Genomic DNA, 14,588 nt, shown 5'->3' on the forward strand with positions numbered 1-14,588 from the left:
TAGTCCATAATTTGGTTATTTATTCTGTGTTTTCAATACTTTAGACGTTCCAATTTGTTGACACCATGACACCGACATGAGATGGTTGGTGTGATTGGACCATAAATAGTAGAATATGTTGGCTTTCGGCAGTTAGAACCTCGGAACCATAGACCAGTCTGGCTAACGGAAGTCACAGAAAGTAGACTGGAAAAGCGCGGACAAATTAAAAAATATTAGTATGGCAGCCCCAATAGACTATTTTCTAAAATCTTTTTCGAAGAACCAAAGGTTAAATAAAATTACATTGCAAGTGTTTACATTACTTTTATTGTACCTTTATTATAAATATAATCCTGAATTATACAAGATTATTATTTATCATGATGATTAAACAGTGCAAGCTGACTTTGAATAATAAATTAATGTTTTAAATTTTAACTGAATCGTAGGTTATAAATGCGCAGTCAAATCTTCTGCAACTATAGTATTATTTACTACTGTAGTAATCGATTTTTTTATACCTAGATTATTTTGACACTTATATCTAGTAATTGTAGGAATATCACATTGTAATAAATTATAGTATGCGATATTTTGAAATGGCAATCAGGGAGGGAATGCTTTGCACACCCCCCCGCATTAACCCGATGCGGGCGAGCGCGGATGATGTGCGGGTGTCCGGGGCGTGGCCCTACGATGGCAATCTCAACCTGTCGCGGACTATTGGTAAGAAAGCCTTTCCACAACACAATACTTGCGGTGCGACGTCGCATCATGGTCGCACCGCAAGTATTGTGAAAGGGCCCTTACAGCTGAAACTATACTGGATCCACATTTTTTTTAATTTCTCGGCAAAGGCACCACTCTGATAGAGTTTCCCTGTGTATCCGTGTTTAGTGTGAGGCCCATTTCCTGTAACAATTCGTTGTCTATGGGCCCTTGGAGAGTCATTTTGGATATTACCTCCTGAAAAAAAATCGTAAAATACTTAAATAATTTAAACCAAAGAATTTTCATGTTCTAGTACCTAGTACAACAAGAGTTATTATATGGTATAATAAGTCCCGCACATTGCTAATGCGCGTGGCGGCCATTTTAGTGACGTCATTTCAATGTTCATGGGATATGGTTCCAGCGCAATAGCAATTTGCGGGATTTATCCATCCATCCATGGTTTAAACAAAAAAGTAAAACAAGCCAAGTTCATTTATAAAATTGCTGAACCAATTTTAATAGAGAATCAATTGAATATCGAAATCCCCACTACTTCTCTTAGAACGAGAAGGGTTTTAGGCCATAGTCCACCACGCTGGTCAAGTGCATATCGGCAGTCTGCACACATCTTCGAGAACATTATGGAGAACTCTTGATGAAGATTTCTCAGGATGCGATGTTTTCCTTGTGATATTTAATTACTTAAAACTCATAACTCCCAACGCACATAAGCTATCACCGCAATTATAAAAACCCCCAGATTCCCGGCATAAAAGACCAAATCGGCGATAAGAATGAAGAAGGAGTTTACTTTAGTTCAATGAATATCCATACTAATATTATAAATGCGAGTGTGTCTGTCTATCTATCTCTCTGTCTGTCTGTCTGCTAGCTTTTCACGGGCCAACAGTTGAACCGATTTTGATGAAATTAGTACAGAGTTAGCTTACATACGAGGGGAAGGACATAGGCTTTTTTTTATCCCGGAAAATTAAAGAATACCCGCGGGATTATTAAAAAACCTAAATCCACGTGGACATCATCTAGTTTTAAAATAAAACCTACATACCTGGTTTTCAGGACAGTTTTCACAGAGATTCCGTACTGCGAAGATAACCCATTGCATAATTACTGTTATTTTATAAGGAACAACATTGTTTCTTACGACTTTTTTAACGGTTTTAAAGCAGGAAAGTTTACTTTGGACTTGGATGTCTAATCTAAGAAAAGAAAGCCTAATCTAATAGTCTAATCTAAAGAAGGGAAGATCTAAGGAAGGAAAGAAGCGAGCCACCTACCACAAGCCACATAGTCAGAGCGTCGGGCCACTTCCTTTGCCCGCCAAAAACCTTTGGCGGTCATTATTTCTTAAACAGTAGGTAGTTTTTAGGGTACCTCAAAAGGAAAAAGGAACCCTTATAGGATCACTTCGTTGTCTGTCTGTCGTATCTGTCAAGAAACTTACAGAGTACTTCTCGTTGACCTAGAATCATGTTTGGCAGGTAGGTAGATCTTGTAGCAGACCTAACAATCACCTTGAGGCTCATATGAAGTAGTATGTTCAAAGGATACAAGGATTGCGCGCGTCGATGTTGCAACAGTCGAGGAGTATGGGGATAACCTCCAGCTCTCGCATCTGAAATTATAGACATCTTTTTAGTTTCAACATTACGACAGTTATGAAACTTGTAACTGTTAGCTTATCTAAATATATAAAAGGAAAAAGTGACTGACTGACTTGACTGATCATCAACGCACAGCTCAAACTATTGGACGGATCGGGCTGAAATTTGGCATGCAGATAGTTATTATGACGTAGGCTTCCGCTAAGAAAGGGGTTTTTGAAATATCAACCCCTAAGGGGGTGAAACAGGGGTTTAAATTTGTGTAGTCCACAAGGACGAAGTCGCGAGCATAAGCTAGTATTTTTATAATGACTGAGAGAAAACAGGAAGGTTTGGGTGAAAATGTGAAGCAAATTGCATTGTAAAAAAACTGGCCAAGTGCAAGTCAGACTCATGCACTAAGGATTCCGTACTACAATCGTATTTTATCGACATTTTGCATGATAAATCAAAATTGTTATGCCTAAAAATAAATAAAAATCTGTTTAAGAATGTACAAGTAAAGCCCTTTCATATGATACCCCACTTGATATAGTTATCTTACTTCGAAAATTGATAATATTAATTATTAGTTCATGACCACAATATTTTTTTTGTATGATGTTACCCTAAATTCACAGTTTTCAAATTTTTCCCCTAATGTCTGCTATTATTCTATATCTGCTGAAATTTGGCATGCAGATAGTTATTATGACGTAGGCTTCCGCTAAGAAAGGGGTTTTTGAAATATCAACCCCTAAGGGGGTGAAACAGGGGATTGAAATTTGTGTAGTCCACGCGGACGAAGTCGCGAGCACAAGCTTGTTCAATTATATATTTTATTTAGTGTTCACTTCCTTTGATTTCTTCTTACCCTGGTAGAGATCACGGCGCTATACCAGCCCCCCCAGTACAGTTGGTAATCTGACCTGTACATAAGTGATAACACCTGCCAAGTGGCTGATAGTCCAGAAATATATGGAAGCCATCATGGAAAGTAAGGAGAAAGACGCGGCAGTAATGGTGGGCCAACACGGCGGGAACATTATTGCTTAGAGAAAGGAGGGGTTTTTAGTCGGTAGGAGTCCGGCACTATGTCCATGAGGATTTTCACCTAAGCGAAAAAAACACGTGACAACACCTGTACAGTGTACATAGGCTAAGAAACGACTAGGTCCAGTGCGACAAGGCTCTCTTGGCACTTGAATGACATTGGCAGGGGGGCGCTGTTGGAGAACAAAGGCTTTGAATATTCAAACAAGAACAAAGGGGACACTTGACGGCAACGTTAGTTCAGATTTTCGCACTGTATGTGACATACGCAACTCTCACCTGTCTCTTGTTCTCCTGGTTCTTCCAGCACAGGTTGGCGAGAGTCCTGACGAGGGACGCCTTGAAGCCGAACGCCACGTGCCTCTCCACCGTCTCCACGCTCGTCACGGTCTTCTTGTCGCACTGTTGTGACATATGCGGCCCTCACCTGTCTCTTGTTCTCCTGGTTCTTCCAGCACAGGTTGGCGAGAGTCCTGACGAGGGACGCCTTGAAGCCGAACGCCACGTGCCTCTCCACCGTCTCCACGCTCGTCACGGTCTTCTTGTCGCACTGTTGTGACATATGCGGCCCTCACCTGTCTCTTGTTCTCCTGGTTCTTCCAGCACAGGTTGGCGAGAGTCCTGACGAGGGACGCCTTGAAGCCGAACGCCACGTGCCTCTCCACCGTCTCCACGCTCGTCACGGTCTTCTTGTCGCACTGTTGTGACATATGCGGCCCTCACCTGTCTCTTGTTCTCCTGGTTCTTCCAGCACAGGTTGGCGAGAGTCCTGACGAGGGACGCCTTGAAGCCGAACGCCACGTGCCTCTCCACCGTCTCCACGCTCGTCACGGTCTTCTTGTCGCACTGTTGTGACATATGCGGCCCTCACCTGTCTCTTGTTCTCCTGGTTCTTCCAGCACAGGTTGGCGAGAGTCCTGACGAGGGACGCCTTGAAGCCGAACGCCACGTGCCTCTCCACCGTCTCCACGCTCGTCACGGTCTTCTTGGGCGTCGTCATGTCTATCGCTCCTAATCTGGAACACAAACTACCGTCATCAGCAAAAACTACCTTACATTCATCAGCTAATGGTGGTTTCCTTGGATAATATGGCAGTACTAGATCCTTTCACATTTTGAGACCACAGAATATTAAGGCAATATGGTCTGGTGGGACGCTTCGGCCGTGGCTAGTTACCACCTTACCGGTAAAGCCGTGCCGCCAAGCGATTTAGCGTTCCGGTACGATGCTGTGTAGAAACCAGAGGTGTATGGGTTTAATAAATACTGCCATACCTACTTCCATGTTAGCCCGCTTCCATTTTAGACTGCATCATCACTTACCACCAGGTGAGATTTCAGTCAAGGGCTAACTTGTATCTGAATAAAATAAATAAAAAATACGACCAACTAAGATTAAGTGGCCAAGTGAAGTAAGCCTGGCTTGTTCTTACCTTGATTTTTGGCTTTCCGGCGAATCAATCTTCACCAAAGGCACTTTATTAGCAATATTTTCCTCAGATATCTTCACTTCTTTCACCGGCTCAGCTTTCTTCTCCACGTTACTATCAACTCTTGTCTTTTCCGACGAAATTCCTAATATTTTCTGCAGCTGCTCGCTCAAATCGAAATCTGTTGACAGGTTTTGACTTTTTTTGACCTCTTTTGGAGTGTCCGGAGACTGTTTTTGCGACTCTGTTTCTTGTTGTAGTTCCGCTAGAGGGGGGGATATTTCGCTCGGCGACGCTTTTACTTCTTTAGTTTCGGTTTTGGGTACATGGATTTCTGTTGGGGGATCGTTTGGTGAAGAATCCTGGGAATCTGTTCTGCTGGATTCCTGCCAAGCCAAAGTAATTATTCCATAATACCACTTTATCATTCATCATCATCATCAACCAATAGACGTCCACTGCTGGACATAGGTCTCTTGTAGGGACTTCCACACGCCACGGTCTTGCGACACGTCTGATGTCGTCCGTCCACCTAGTGGGGGGTCTTCCAACGCTACGTCTTTCGGTGCGAGGTCGCCATTCCAGCACCTTGGGACCCCAACGTCTATCGGTCTTTATCATTAGGTATCTATATTATAAATGCGAAAGTGTTTGTTTGTAGATCTATTGGTTTGTCTTTCAGTCATGTTGCAATGGAGCAACTGATTGATTTTGATTGATTTTTAGGGTTCCGTACCTCAAAAGCAAAAACGGAACCCTTATAGGATCACTTTGTTGTCTGTCTGTCTGTCAAGAAACCTACAGGGTACTTCCCGTTGACCTAGAATCATGAAATTTGGCAGGTAGGTAGATTTTATAGCTGACATTTGGGGAAAGCTCTGAAACCCGTGAATTTAGGGTTAGGTCACACAAAAAAAATTAAATTGTGGTCATGAACTAATAATTAGTATTTTCAACTTTTGAAGTGAGTGACTATATCAAGTGGGGTATCATATGAAAGGTCTTCACCTGTACATTCTAAAACAGATTTTTATTTATTTTTATGCATCATAGTTTTTGAATTATCGTGCAAAATGTCGAAAAAATACGACTGTAGTACGGAACCCTCATTGCGCGAGCCTCACTCGCACTTGGCCGGTTTTTTATGATGTATCCACAAATTCACGGTTTTCGGATTTTTTCCTTTACTTGTGCGATAAAACATTGCTATCTGCCAAATTCCATGATTCTAGGTCAACGGGAAGTACCCTTTAGGTTTCGATTCCCTTGACGGGTTTTGACAGACACAACAGACAGACAGGCACAATGATCCTATAAGGGTTCCTTTTTTGTCTGGAGGTACGAAACCCTAAAAACCTACTTTATAATCTAGGTATAGATAAACCCTACCTGTAACTCAAGTCTAGGCTGTAGCCCCACAGGAATAACCTCCGCTATCGTATTCATACTGCCCGTCGGTGACTGAGCATCAATTATCAACGGAGGCTCGTTATCATCACCGATATCAATCTTGTGTTCTAAGCTTATCCTTCTCGTCGGTAACTGAATCCGATCATCACCTTTGGGAACAGAACTGCTCCTTTTGAAGGCAACTTTAGTCAATTCACTGTCCACTTTAGCGTTGGTCCCTTCTGAGGAGCTCCTTATGTTTTTGTCGTGCATGTCAAACTTTAAAGGCACGTTTTCTAAAGGGTTAAAGTTGTCTAACTTGTCAATGTATGGTGGGTTGTCGTTGCACTCAAAGTATTGTTCACTGCTTTCTGATTCGGTGCATTCAGATGTTGTCTCGTTGCATGACAGCATGTTGTCAGCCGAGTCGTTTTTGCAGAGGGGATCTAGAATTTGATAAATTCAGAAGTGATTTTCCACAATTTTCCACTATGAACTTTCGGCAATGAAAGTCTATGAATTTGTTAGTGATTCTTTCAAATTGTTATACATAGTTTTAGATTTAACAAGAATAGCCCAACTTTCATACAAAATTAGGCATTGTTGTTTCAACTTTAGTTTATTTTTATTACCTAGTAGCTTTAGTTTTAAGTTTGCGTAATAATTATCACCACTATATCTTACAAATCTAACACCATACCAGACCATCAATACGAGTAATTTATTACCTATTTTGAATAAATCATTTGACTTTGACTTTGACTATTTTCAAAATGGCTTGACACACACACAGAGATTGAATAAATCTATTCCTGCCAATTATAATCTGGATATCTTTAAAACAAGAGTGAATAGGCACCTTCTACGCAAACGCGTCCCATCTTAGGCCACATCATCACTTCCCATCAAGTGTGATCATGATTAAGCGTGCACCTATCTCTATATATAAAAATGAATCGCTGAATGTGTTGCTGATCGCAAATCACGAGAACAGCTGGACCGATTTCGCCAATTCTTTTTTAATAATATTCCTTGAAGTATGAGGATGGTTCTTACGCAGAGAAAAATTTAAAAAATCGCCAAATGTTTCCACGGGATTTTTAAAAACCACACGGGCATCAGCTAGGAATAAATTAAAAAAAAAATTACACAATCAGGGGGCTGAACCCTAAAAGCACTTACTTTCAGGTGGAATGTTAACAGCTGGCATGTCTTCATCATTGACCAGCTGTTTGCCCGTCGCTGCATACAACTTGTTGATAGATGAGAAAAAGTTGTTGCTTTCCTTGCCCAGCTTGTGTATTGCACGCAACAGGACTGAAATACAATGTTTTTATTAGAAGCTAAATATATAAAAGGAAAAGCTGACTGACTGACCGATCTATTAACGCACAGCTCAAACTACTGGACGGATTGGGCTGAAATTTGGCATGCAGATAGCTGTTATGACGTAGGCATCCGCTAAGAAAGGATTTTTGAAAATTCAACCCCTAAGAAGATGAAATAGGGGTTTAAATTTGTGTAGTCCACAAGGACGAAGTCGCGAGCATAAGCTAGTATTTTTATAATGACTGAGAGAAAACAGGAAGGTTTGGGTGAAAATGTGAAGCAAATTGCATTGTAAAAAAACTGGCCAAGTGCAAGTCAGACTCATGCACTAAGGATTCCGTACTACAATCGTATTTTATCGACATTTTGCATGATAAATCAAAATTGTTATGCCTAAAAATAAATAAAAATCTGTTTAAGAATGTACAAGTAAAGCCCTTTCATATGATACCCCACTTGATATAGTTATCTTACTTCGAAAATTGATAATATTAATTATTAGTTCATGACCACAATATTTTTTTTGTATGATGTTACCCTAAATTCACAGTTTTCAAATTTTTCCCCTAATGTCTGCTATAAGACCTACCCACCTACACCACCCAAGTTTTATGATTCTAGGTCAATGGGAAGTACCCTGTAGGTTTCTTGACAGACCGACAGACAACAAAGTGATCCTATAAGGGTTCCTTTTTTCCTTTTGAGGTATGGAACCCTAAAAAGTAGCGTTGAGAAAGTTTTACTTACATGCACAGTTAATAAACAAAGATGTATCACTTTGCAAGCAGTCCATATAAGTATCCATGCTAGATGCGGTGGCTATGATCTCCAATAGGAACACCACTTCTTGTGGTTCTATAGTATTTACATACTTATCAACAGTCTTCAATATACAGTCCGATTTACTTTTAAACTCATGTGCCATGAACTTCACAAAGTTTACTGATACGTTTATATCCTGTGTCTCCGTAGACATTAATATGTTATACGCCAAATTTAATACCAGCATACGACATTCAGGGTCCAATTTTGAGTACAACTTCTCTATATATGTATTCTCAACGCCGATTAGATATTCAATTATCAAATGAGGGTATTCTGAGTTACCATTGATATACATGTAAGCTAGAGAGTTTAGTAGTGCAACATCGTCAGGCAAAACGTTCGGCTGACCCAATAGTATATTGTAGATAATCATAGCCGCGGCTGTAGCAATCTTTTCATTTTGTCCGATTAACGAATTAAGGATTATCGTATCAAATTTATTCCAAATCATTATCTGGTTAAAAGGATTGTTAACTACTAAATTTCCTAAAGTTTGTATCAGTATTGTCATACACGATTCGTATTTCTTCTGTAGTTCTTCGTTTATTATATCAACGCTTGGATGCTGGAATTCTGTAGCCAAAATCAACATGGAGTCAAGTATGGACAGTTCTTTGGATATGTATGTCTGCATTTTGGTGCCCGCTGCCGCACAGGAGCGAACGAGACGCAAGCATTGCTCCGCTACGGCTAATGTACTGCGATTGTAAGAGGCTTGTTCGACGTCCAGCCGCATTATATGTAGGACTTCGGCTATAAGACGTAAAGTATATTCCGATGCTTTCTTACTAAAAAAAATAAAACAAGTTCAATTAAACCTTTACAACGGAACGTCCAATATGAATACTTAATAAAAACAATAAAAGCATGCTCACGGTCGCAGTCTACCGGTCTCTGCGTCTCGGGAAAGCTGAGCTTCGGCACGCAACATCTCCTCCACGGCATCCCATTCTCCCGTCTCTAATTGGAAATTAATAAGTTTGGCATCCAATAGAATCTCCTCCGCAAACCACACACTTTTATCTCGTGACATATTTTTAAATATTAAAAGCACCGAAGATTATTTTCCCCAATTATTTTCAATTTTTCTGAAAATTGGAATAAATTAAGAATTTGACTGCATGTTGACACTTGACATGACCTTTTTGGTCGGTGACACTTGACGTCTCACGTCACAATATAAGTGTTCCCATTTACGATTTTGGTTTTCCCCACGAATGTAAAAATAATTTAAAAATGGTTCGAGCGCACTTTTTCCAATTGGAAGCAAATAGGTACAGTACGCGCGGCGAGAGTTTGGCTTTGACCGTTATTGCGCAGAAATCAGAAATTGGGTATCAACGGGCAATTAGTGGGGTGCGGGGCGGGTGTGTAGGCGCACGCGGTGCTCTGATTGGCGCTCCACTGCTCCAGTCGTTCCCTGCCTCTGTTTGTACAATCACGTTCACAAGTGAATTGCTATTTTCGTTAATTGTTTATTATATAAGAATCTGAATAGCACTGCTGCTAAGACTTTTTTTTAATGTTAACTTTTGTATTTAATAATTATTTTAAGTTTTCTTTTGTTTGTATGTACCAATTTTACATGTATCTTGGAATAAATAATTTTATTAAAAAACAATTATTTAGAATTTTCATCGCTGTCTCTGTAAACTTTAAAAGGAAATAAACATTTTATATAAGTAAAATAACTATCAATAGTTTTAATAAATGAAGAAGTTTATCTATTTCGTATTATTTTCTAGCATTATTACCACTGTACATGAATTTTGACCCACTCAAATATCCAACCTGGTACATAAAAAAGGAAAAGTATTGTGTGCGTGACAGTACCCATGCGCAGTAATCCCCTCCACCCGAAGGTCAAAGCCAAACTCTCGCCGCGCGATCTGTACTGTACAGAAGCACCAATCCATGTTTATATATCTTTTTAAGCACCAAATATCTGTGCCACTAGTTTCTGTAATAATACGACCTTAATTAAATTATGACTCAAAAAATATAATAACAGCACTTAAGCCGTTAATAGTATAAGTCGTTTCACCTTAAAATATGGTATAATCCCTTTAATGAAAACACAACCTCATTGTCATTGTCAGTGTCAATAATAATAAAAATTGTAGGTACATTTATTACATAGAAAGACAAAATAGAGATGATTTTTTTAGATAGGAAAGCGAAAAAATTTATTTTCACTTGCTGTTTTGAAAACTTTAGCCACAGATATTCAGGCAACCAGCATGCAACATATTATTAAGCATACATAAAAAAATATTTTAAAACCACGCTATGCACTCAAAAGACTAGAACTCGGAGCTGGGAGTGGCATTTAAAAAGTAGTAGGTAAGACAAGTGCGAGTAAAAATTCGCCACGAGGGTTCCGTACCTTTTTTATCTTAAACCTTTTATTTCTTTATGGATCTCGATTTTCCGTCAAGATTAATCATTAAAGTACGTAGTTGTTCGCCTTGAACTAGGACCTCGCGTTCTATGAGTTTTGTACTTTGTTATTGTCCAAAACTGTGAGGCAAAATACCTTTTAATTTCAAATTGTTTGTCCAACCAACCATCAAAATGCAATAATTTATTATTTAACACGAATGTGAAGTGTTGATAAATAGTAAAAAGTTTTTGCAGGGAAAATTCAGACAGGCACTTGCTTTTTTCATCCCTTTCAGAGAAATTGTGTAACAATTTTATTTTTATTAGATACTTGACATTTGACAACTTGTTTACCTACCTACTGCATTTACTGTTCTTTAGAACAAAAGAAGAGAAGTAAAAGAACTTCTTGTACTTCTCTTCTTTTGTTCTTAGTGCCAACTTAGTTCATACTCCAACCCAAACTCAATGCACTTCGTCAGTCTCAAGTAGGTAGCTTGAACTTGAAGCCTTGAAGGAGGCACTAAGGAGTGTACTATAAATAATAGAAGGGTTAGATTAATTTGTTGCATATAACAATTACTAGCATCATAGAGTTAGAGTTTTTGTGTTTAATATACGGAACCCTAAAAATGAATGTTCCCGCCTCCGCCTCACCTGTGTCGACTCGTTCGACAGCGTTCGACATTCGGTCGAAATTCGAACGAATGAATAAAAGGAGCAAGCGGTGAGAACTGAGAATGGCATTTGTGCGTGAAATTGTTTTAGTTTTTTGTGTGAACAAGTGAATTTTTCTCACAATATTAACCTCTCGATAGTGCTCCCGTGTTTGAGTAATAAAACACCCTGTAAAGTGCCGCCACAGTGATGTGAAGTGATAAAAGCTTGTCTTTAAAGTTAAGTGACTGGGGTGGTAACTGGTGACCACGGATTTTGTTGCTGTTACAATGGACTGACTTCCCGCTAACGAAGGAATTTAAAACATACGGTGAGTCATCGACGTTCCTGAGATATAATCGCACTCGTTAAAAGATGCATTTCTTGATATAAATAGTTGACATGCAACTCATAAACTCAGCTCGCGAGTTCGCTTACAAAATTTCGATAGTCGACACTGGACAGTGTTCGGAATTCAAATTGTTTTTCCATTTCTGCATTCGACTTTCAAAATTAAAATTCCAAAACACTTCCCATTTTCGGGCATTCCAAATTCCGATGAAAGTAAACAACTTTTACACTAAATACTTGGAATGCTGGCAGCTGTCCAAGTTTTGATTTCTGTAGATTGTCTCGCCTTTTAAAATCGTAACAGGTTGTTATATTTTATATTAGCACTCATTTCAATTTGGTACTCGGGGTAGGTAGTATGATATTCTTGCAACATCCTTCTTCCATAGTTTCTTGACGAGAATGAGATGTTTATAATAATAATTGTTATATAATATAAAAAATAATAAATATGTCCAGTAGAAATGTTTCACCTTATATATTCAGGCATGCAAAATTAGTACCTACCTAACATATACTTATATTCTTTAAAATTAAAAAAATTGATCTAAATTAATCTAATCTAATCTTAAATTTAATCTATTGTAATACAAATGACAGCTCACATAGATAATATTATGTTCTTCACAATTTTCTATAGGCAGCTGTACCGTGCACCACCAATATATATGTATATGTATTTACCTACTTACATATTTATGACTCATTATAAACAATAATAAATAATTAAATTTATTGACATTATATTATTACGCTAATAAAGATAAGAGGAGTTCAATCAGCTGTTATTGACACTAATACCTATATCTAAATATATAAAAATCTATATATATAAAAGGAAAAGGTGACTGACTGACTGATCTATCAACACACAGCTACAACTCAAACAACTGGACGGATCAGGCTGGAATTTGGCATGCAGATAGCTATTATGACATAGGCATCCGCTAAGAAAGGATTTTTTGAAAACTCAACCCCTAAGGGGGTGAAATAGGGGTTAGTAAAGTCTGTATGAACCTGAGCTCTACTCCACTCTGCCTGTGTGCATTGTGCAGAGTTCAAGTCAATTATGGGAAGTATTGCAATATTGCATCAGTGTTTTGTAATAGGGTGCAGGTAATATGGTTGTATGCCAACTCAATTGAAGATAACTGTGCCACAGTGTGTCCATTGAATATAGGTAGTTGTTGAGTGCAATTTGACAATATTACACTGTTGACTCAGTAGTCAGTACAGTTTATATTGACTGTTGCACCTATGTATTTAGGACTAAGTGATGCCCGCGACTTCATCCCCATGGATATAATTATAGGTACTAAAAATACTGTGGGAACTCTTTGATTTTCCGGGATAAAAACCAGCCAAGTGTGAGGCAGACTCGCGCACCGAGGGTTCCGAATTAGTCGTATTTTTTCGATATTTTGCACGATAAATCAAAAACAATTAGGTATGCATAAAAATGAATAAAAATCTGTTTTAGAATGTACAAGTAAAGCCCTTTCATATTATGATAACCCACATGCTATAGTTATACGCGCCACTCTGGCCCCGCCCACTTTCTTTGCAGGTTGTTACTTGTTGCAAATATGAATCTGCATCCGCAAAAAAAAATCCACATCAATTAATGCGGATGCGGAAGTCTGAATTATGCTGATGTTCCGCATTTGCGGATGCGGATATCCATAACATCCCTGCGCTTTACTGAATAGATGATACCACTCCACCAACTTCATGTGCCTAAATTTAGTTGTTTTATCATGTGGGAACACTTTGATTTTCTGGAATAAAAACAGACAGACATAGGCTACTTTTTATAAGAATTTGACAGTATAACCAGTGGTTATACTGTTGTTTACAAATGCATGACGTCAGAGCACAGATAATCTATCGGCCAAACATGGCCGACAGTGTTTTCACCTGTCTAAGAAAAATATTTTTTTAAATTAAAGTTTTACGGTTTTTAGGGCGCAAAAAAATATAGTGTTAATTTTTTTGATATAATAGGACAAATATTAACCATTTAAGACCAACTTAAAAAAATTGTCAAGTAGCCTATTGTTCCTCTATCAGTACCCTTATTATAAATGCGAAAGTGTGTTTGTTTGTTGGTTTATTGGTTTGTTGGTTTGTTTGTTTGTTGGTTTGTCCTTCAATCACGTCACAACGGTGCAACGGATTGACGTGATTTTTTGAATGGGTATAGATAAAGACCTGGAGAATGACATAGGCTTTTTATCCCGGAAAATCAAAGATTTACCACAGGATTTTTAAAAAACCTAATTCCACGTGGACGAAGTCGCAGGCATCAGCTAGTAATAATAATATATTTTTACAGTTCATTTCTCTGGAAACCTGATCCGTAAACTAAGAAATCCCGTGTCTTAGGGGCCAATAATAATCTAAATATATAAAAGGAAAAGGTGACTGACTGATTGACTGACTGACTGACGGATCGGGCTGAAATTTGACATGCAGATAGCAGTGGCGTGCACAGGGTTTGAAGCCAGGGTAGGCACTAGTTAAGTAGGAGCCTGTTTATTGGCAGGTCATTATGAAAAACTGGGGTAAGCAGTGCATATATGCCTCTATGACCTGCATGCCACTGGCAGATAGCTACTATGACGTACGCATCCGCTAACAAAGGATATTTGAAAATTCAACCCCTAAGGGCAGTACAGTATGAGTTTGTACTAACTCAGTCATTATGCACAGCTAAGGTTTACTAGTTATACTAGGAATACTGTTTCGCGATCTGTCCTACCAATTACAACGCGGGTATCTTCCAAACTAGAGTGAATAGGCATCTACAGTTCATTCAGTTCAACGCATCTGCAGTTCCTCTGGTGCTGCAAATGTTCATGGGCGGCGGTAA

General features: G+C 38.8%; 2 protein-coding genes across 2 annotated transcripts in view; one reads left to right on the top strand and one right to left on the bottom strand.

Annotated features, from left to right (window-relative positions):
• Window positions 1-286: 286 nt before the first annotated feature.
• On the bottom strand, window positions 287-9,483 carry LOC117992994 (uncharacterized). Its single transcript, XM_069506142.1, has 9 exons — window positions 9,202-9,483; window positions 8,249-9,114; window positions 7,355-7,489; window positions 6,173-6,618; window positions 4,787-5,169; window positions 4,225-4,369; window positions 2,269-2,332; window positions 1,766-1,827; window positions 287-948 (listed from the first exon to the last, which is right to left on the bottom strand). Exons 1-9 carry the CDS (start codon window positions 9,357-9,359, stop codon window positions 823-825), a joined length of 2,385 nt encoding a protein of 794 aa, XP_069362243.1. The 5' UTR covers window positions 9,360-9,483; the 3' UTR covers window positions 287-822.
• A 1,866-nt stretch (window positions 9,484-11,349) lies between these two features.
• Window positions 11,350-14,588, top strand: part of LOC117992993 (E3 ubiquitin-protein ligase SH3RF1-like) — a 37,745-nt gene continuing 34,506 nt past the window's right edge. The window contains exon 1 of the mRNA XM_069506139.1: window positions 11,350-11,696. The gene's annotated coding sequence lies outside the window, so the exon portion shown is untranslated. The remainder of the gene's footprint in view (window positions 11,697-14,588) is intronic.

The sequence above is a fragment of the Maniola hyperantus genome, chromosome 22 (assembly GCF_902806685.2).
Source record: "Maniola hyperantus chromosome 22, iAphHyp1.2, whole genome shotgun sequence".
In the NCBI taxonomy this organism is placed as follows: Eukaryota; Metazoa; Arthropoda; class Insecta; order Lepidoptera; family Nymphalidae; genus Maniola; species Maniola hyperantus.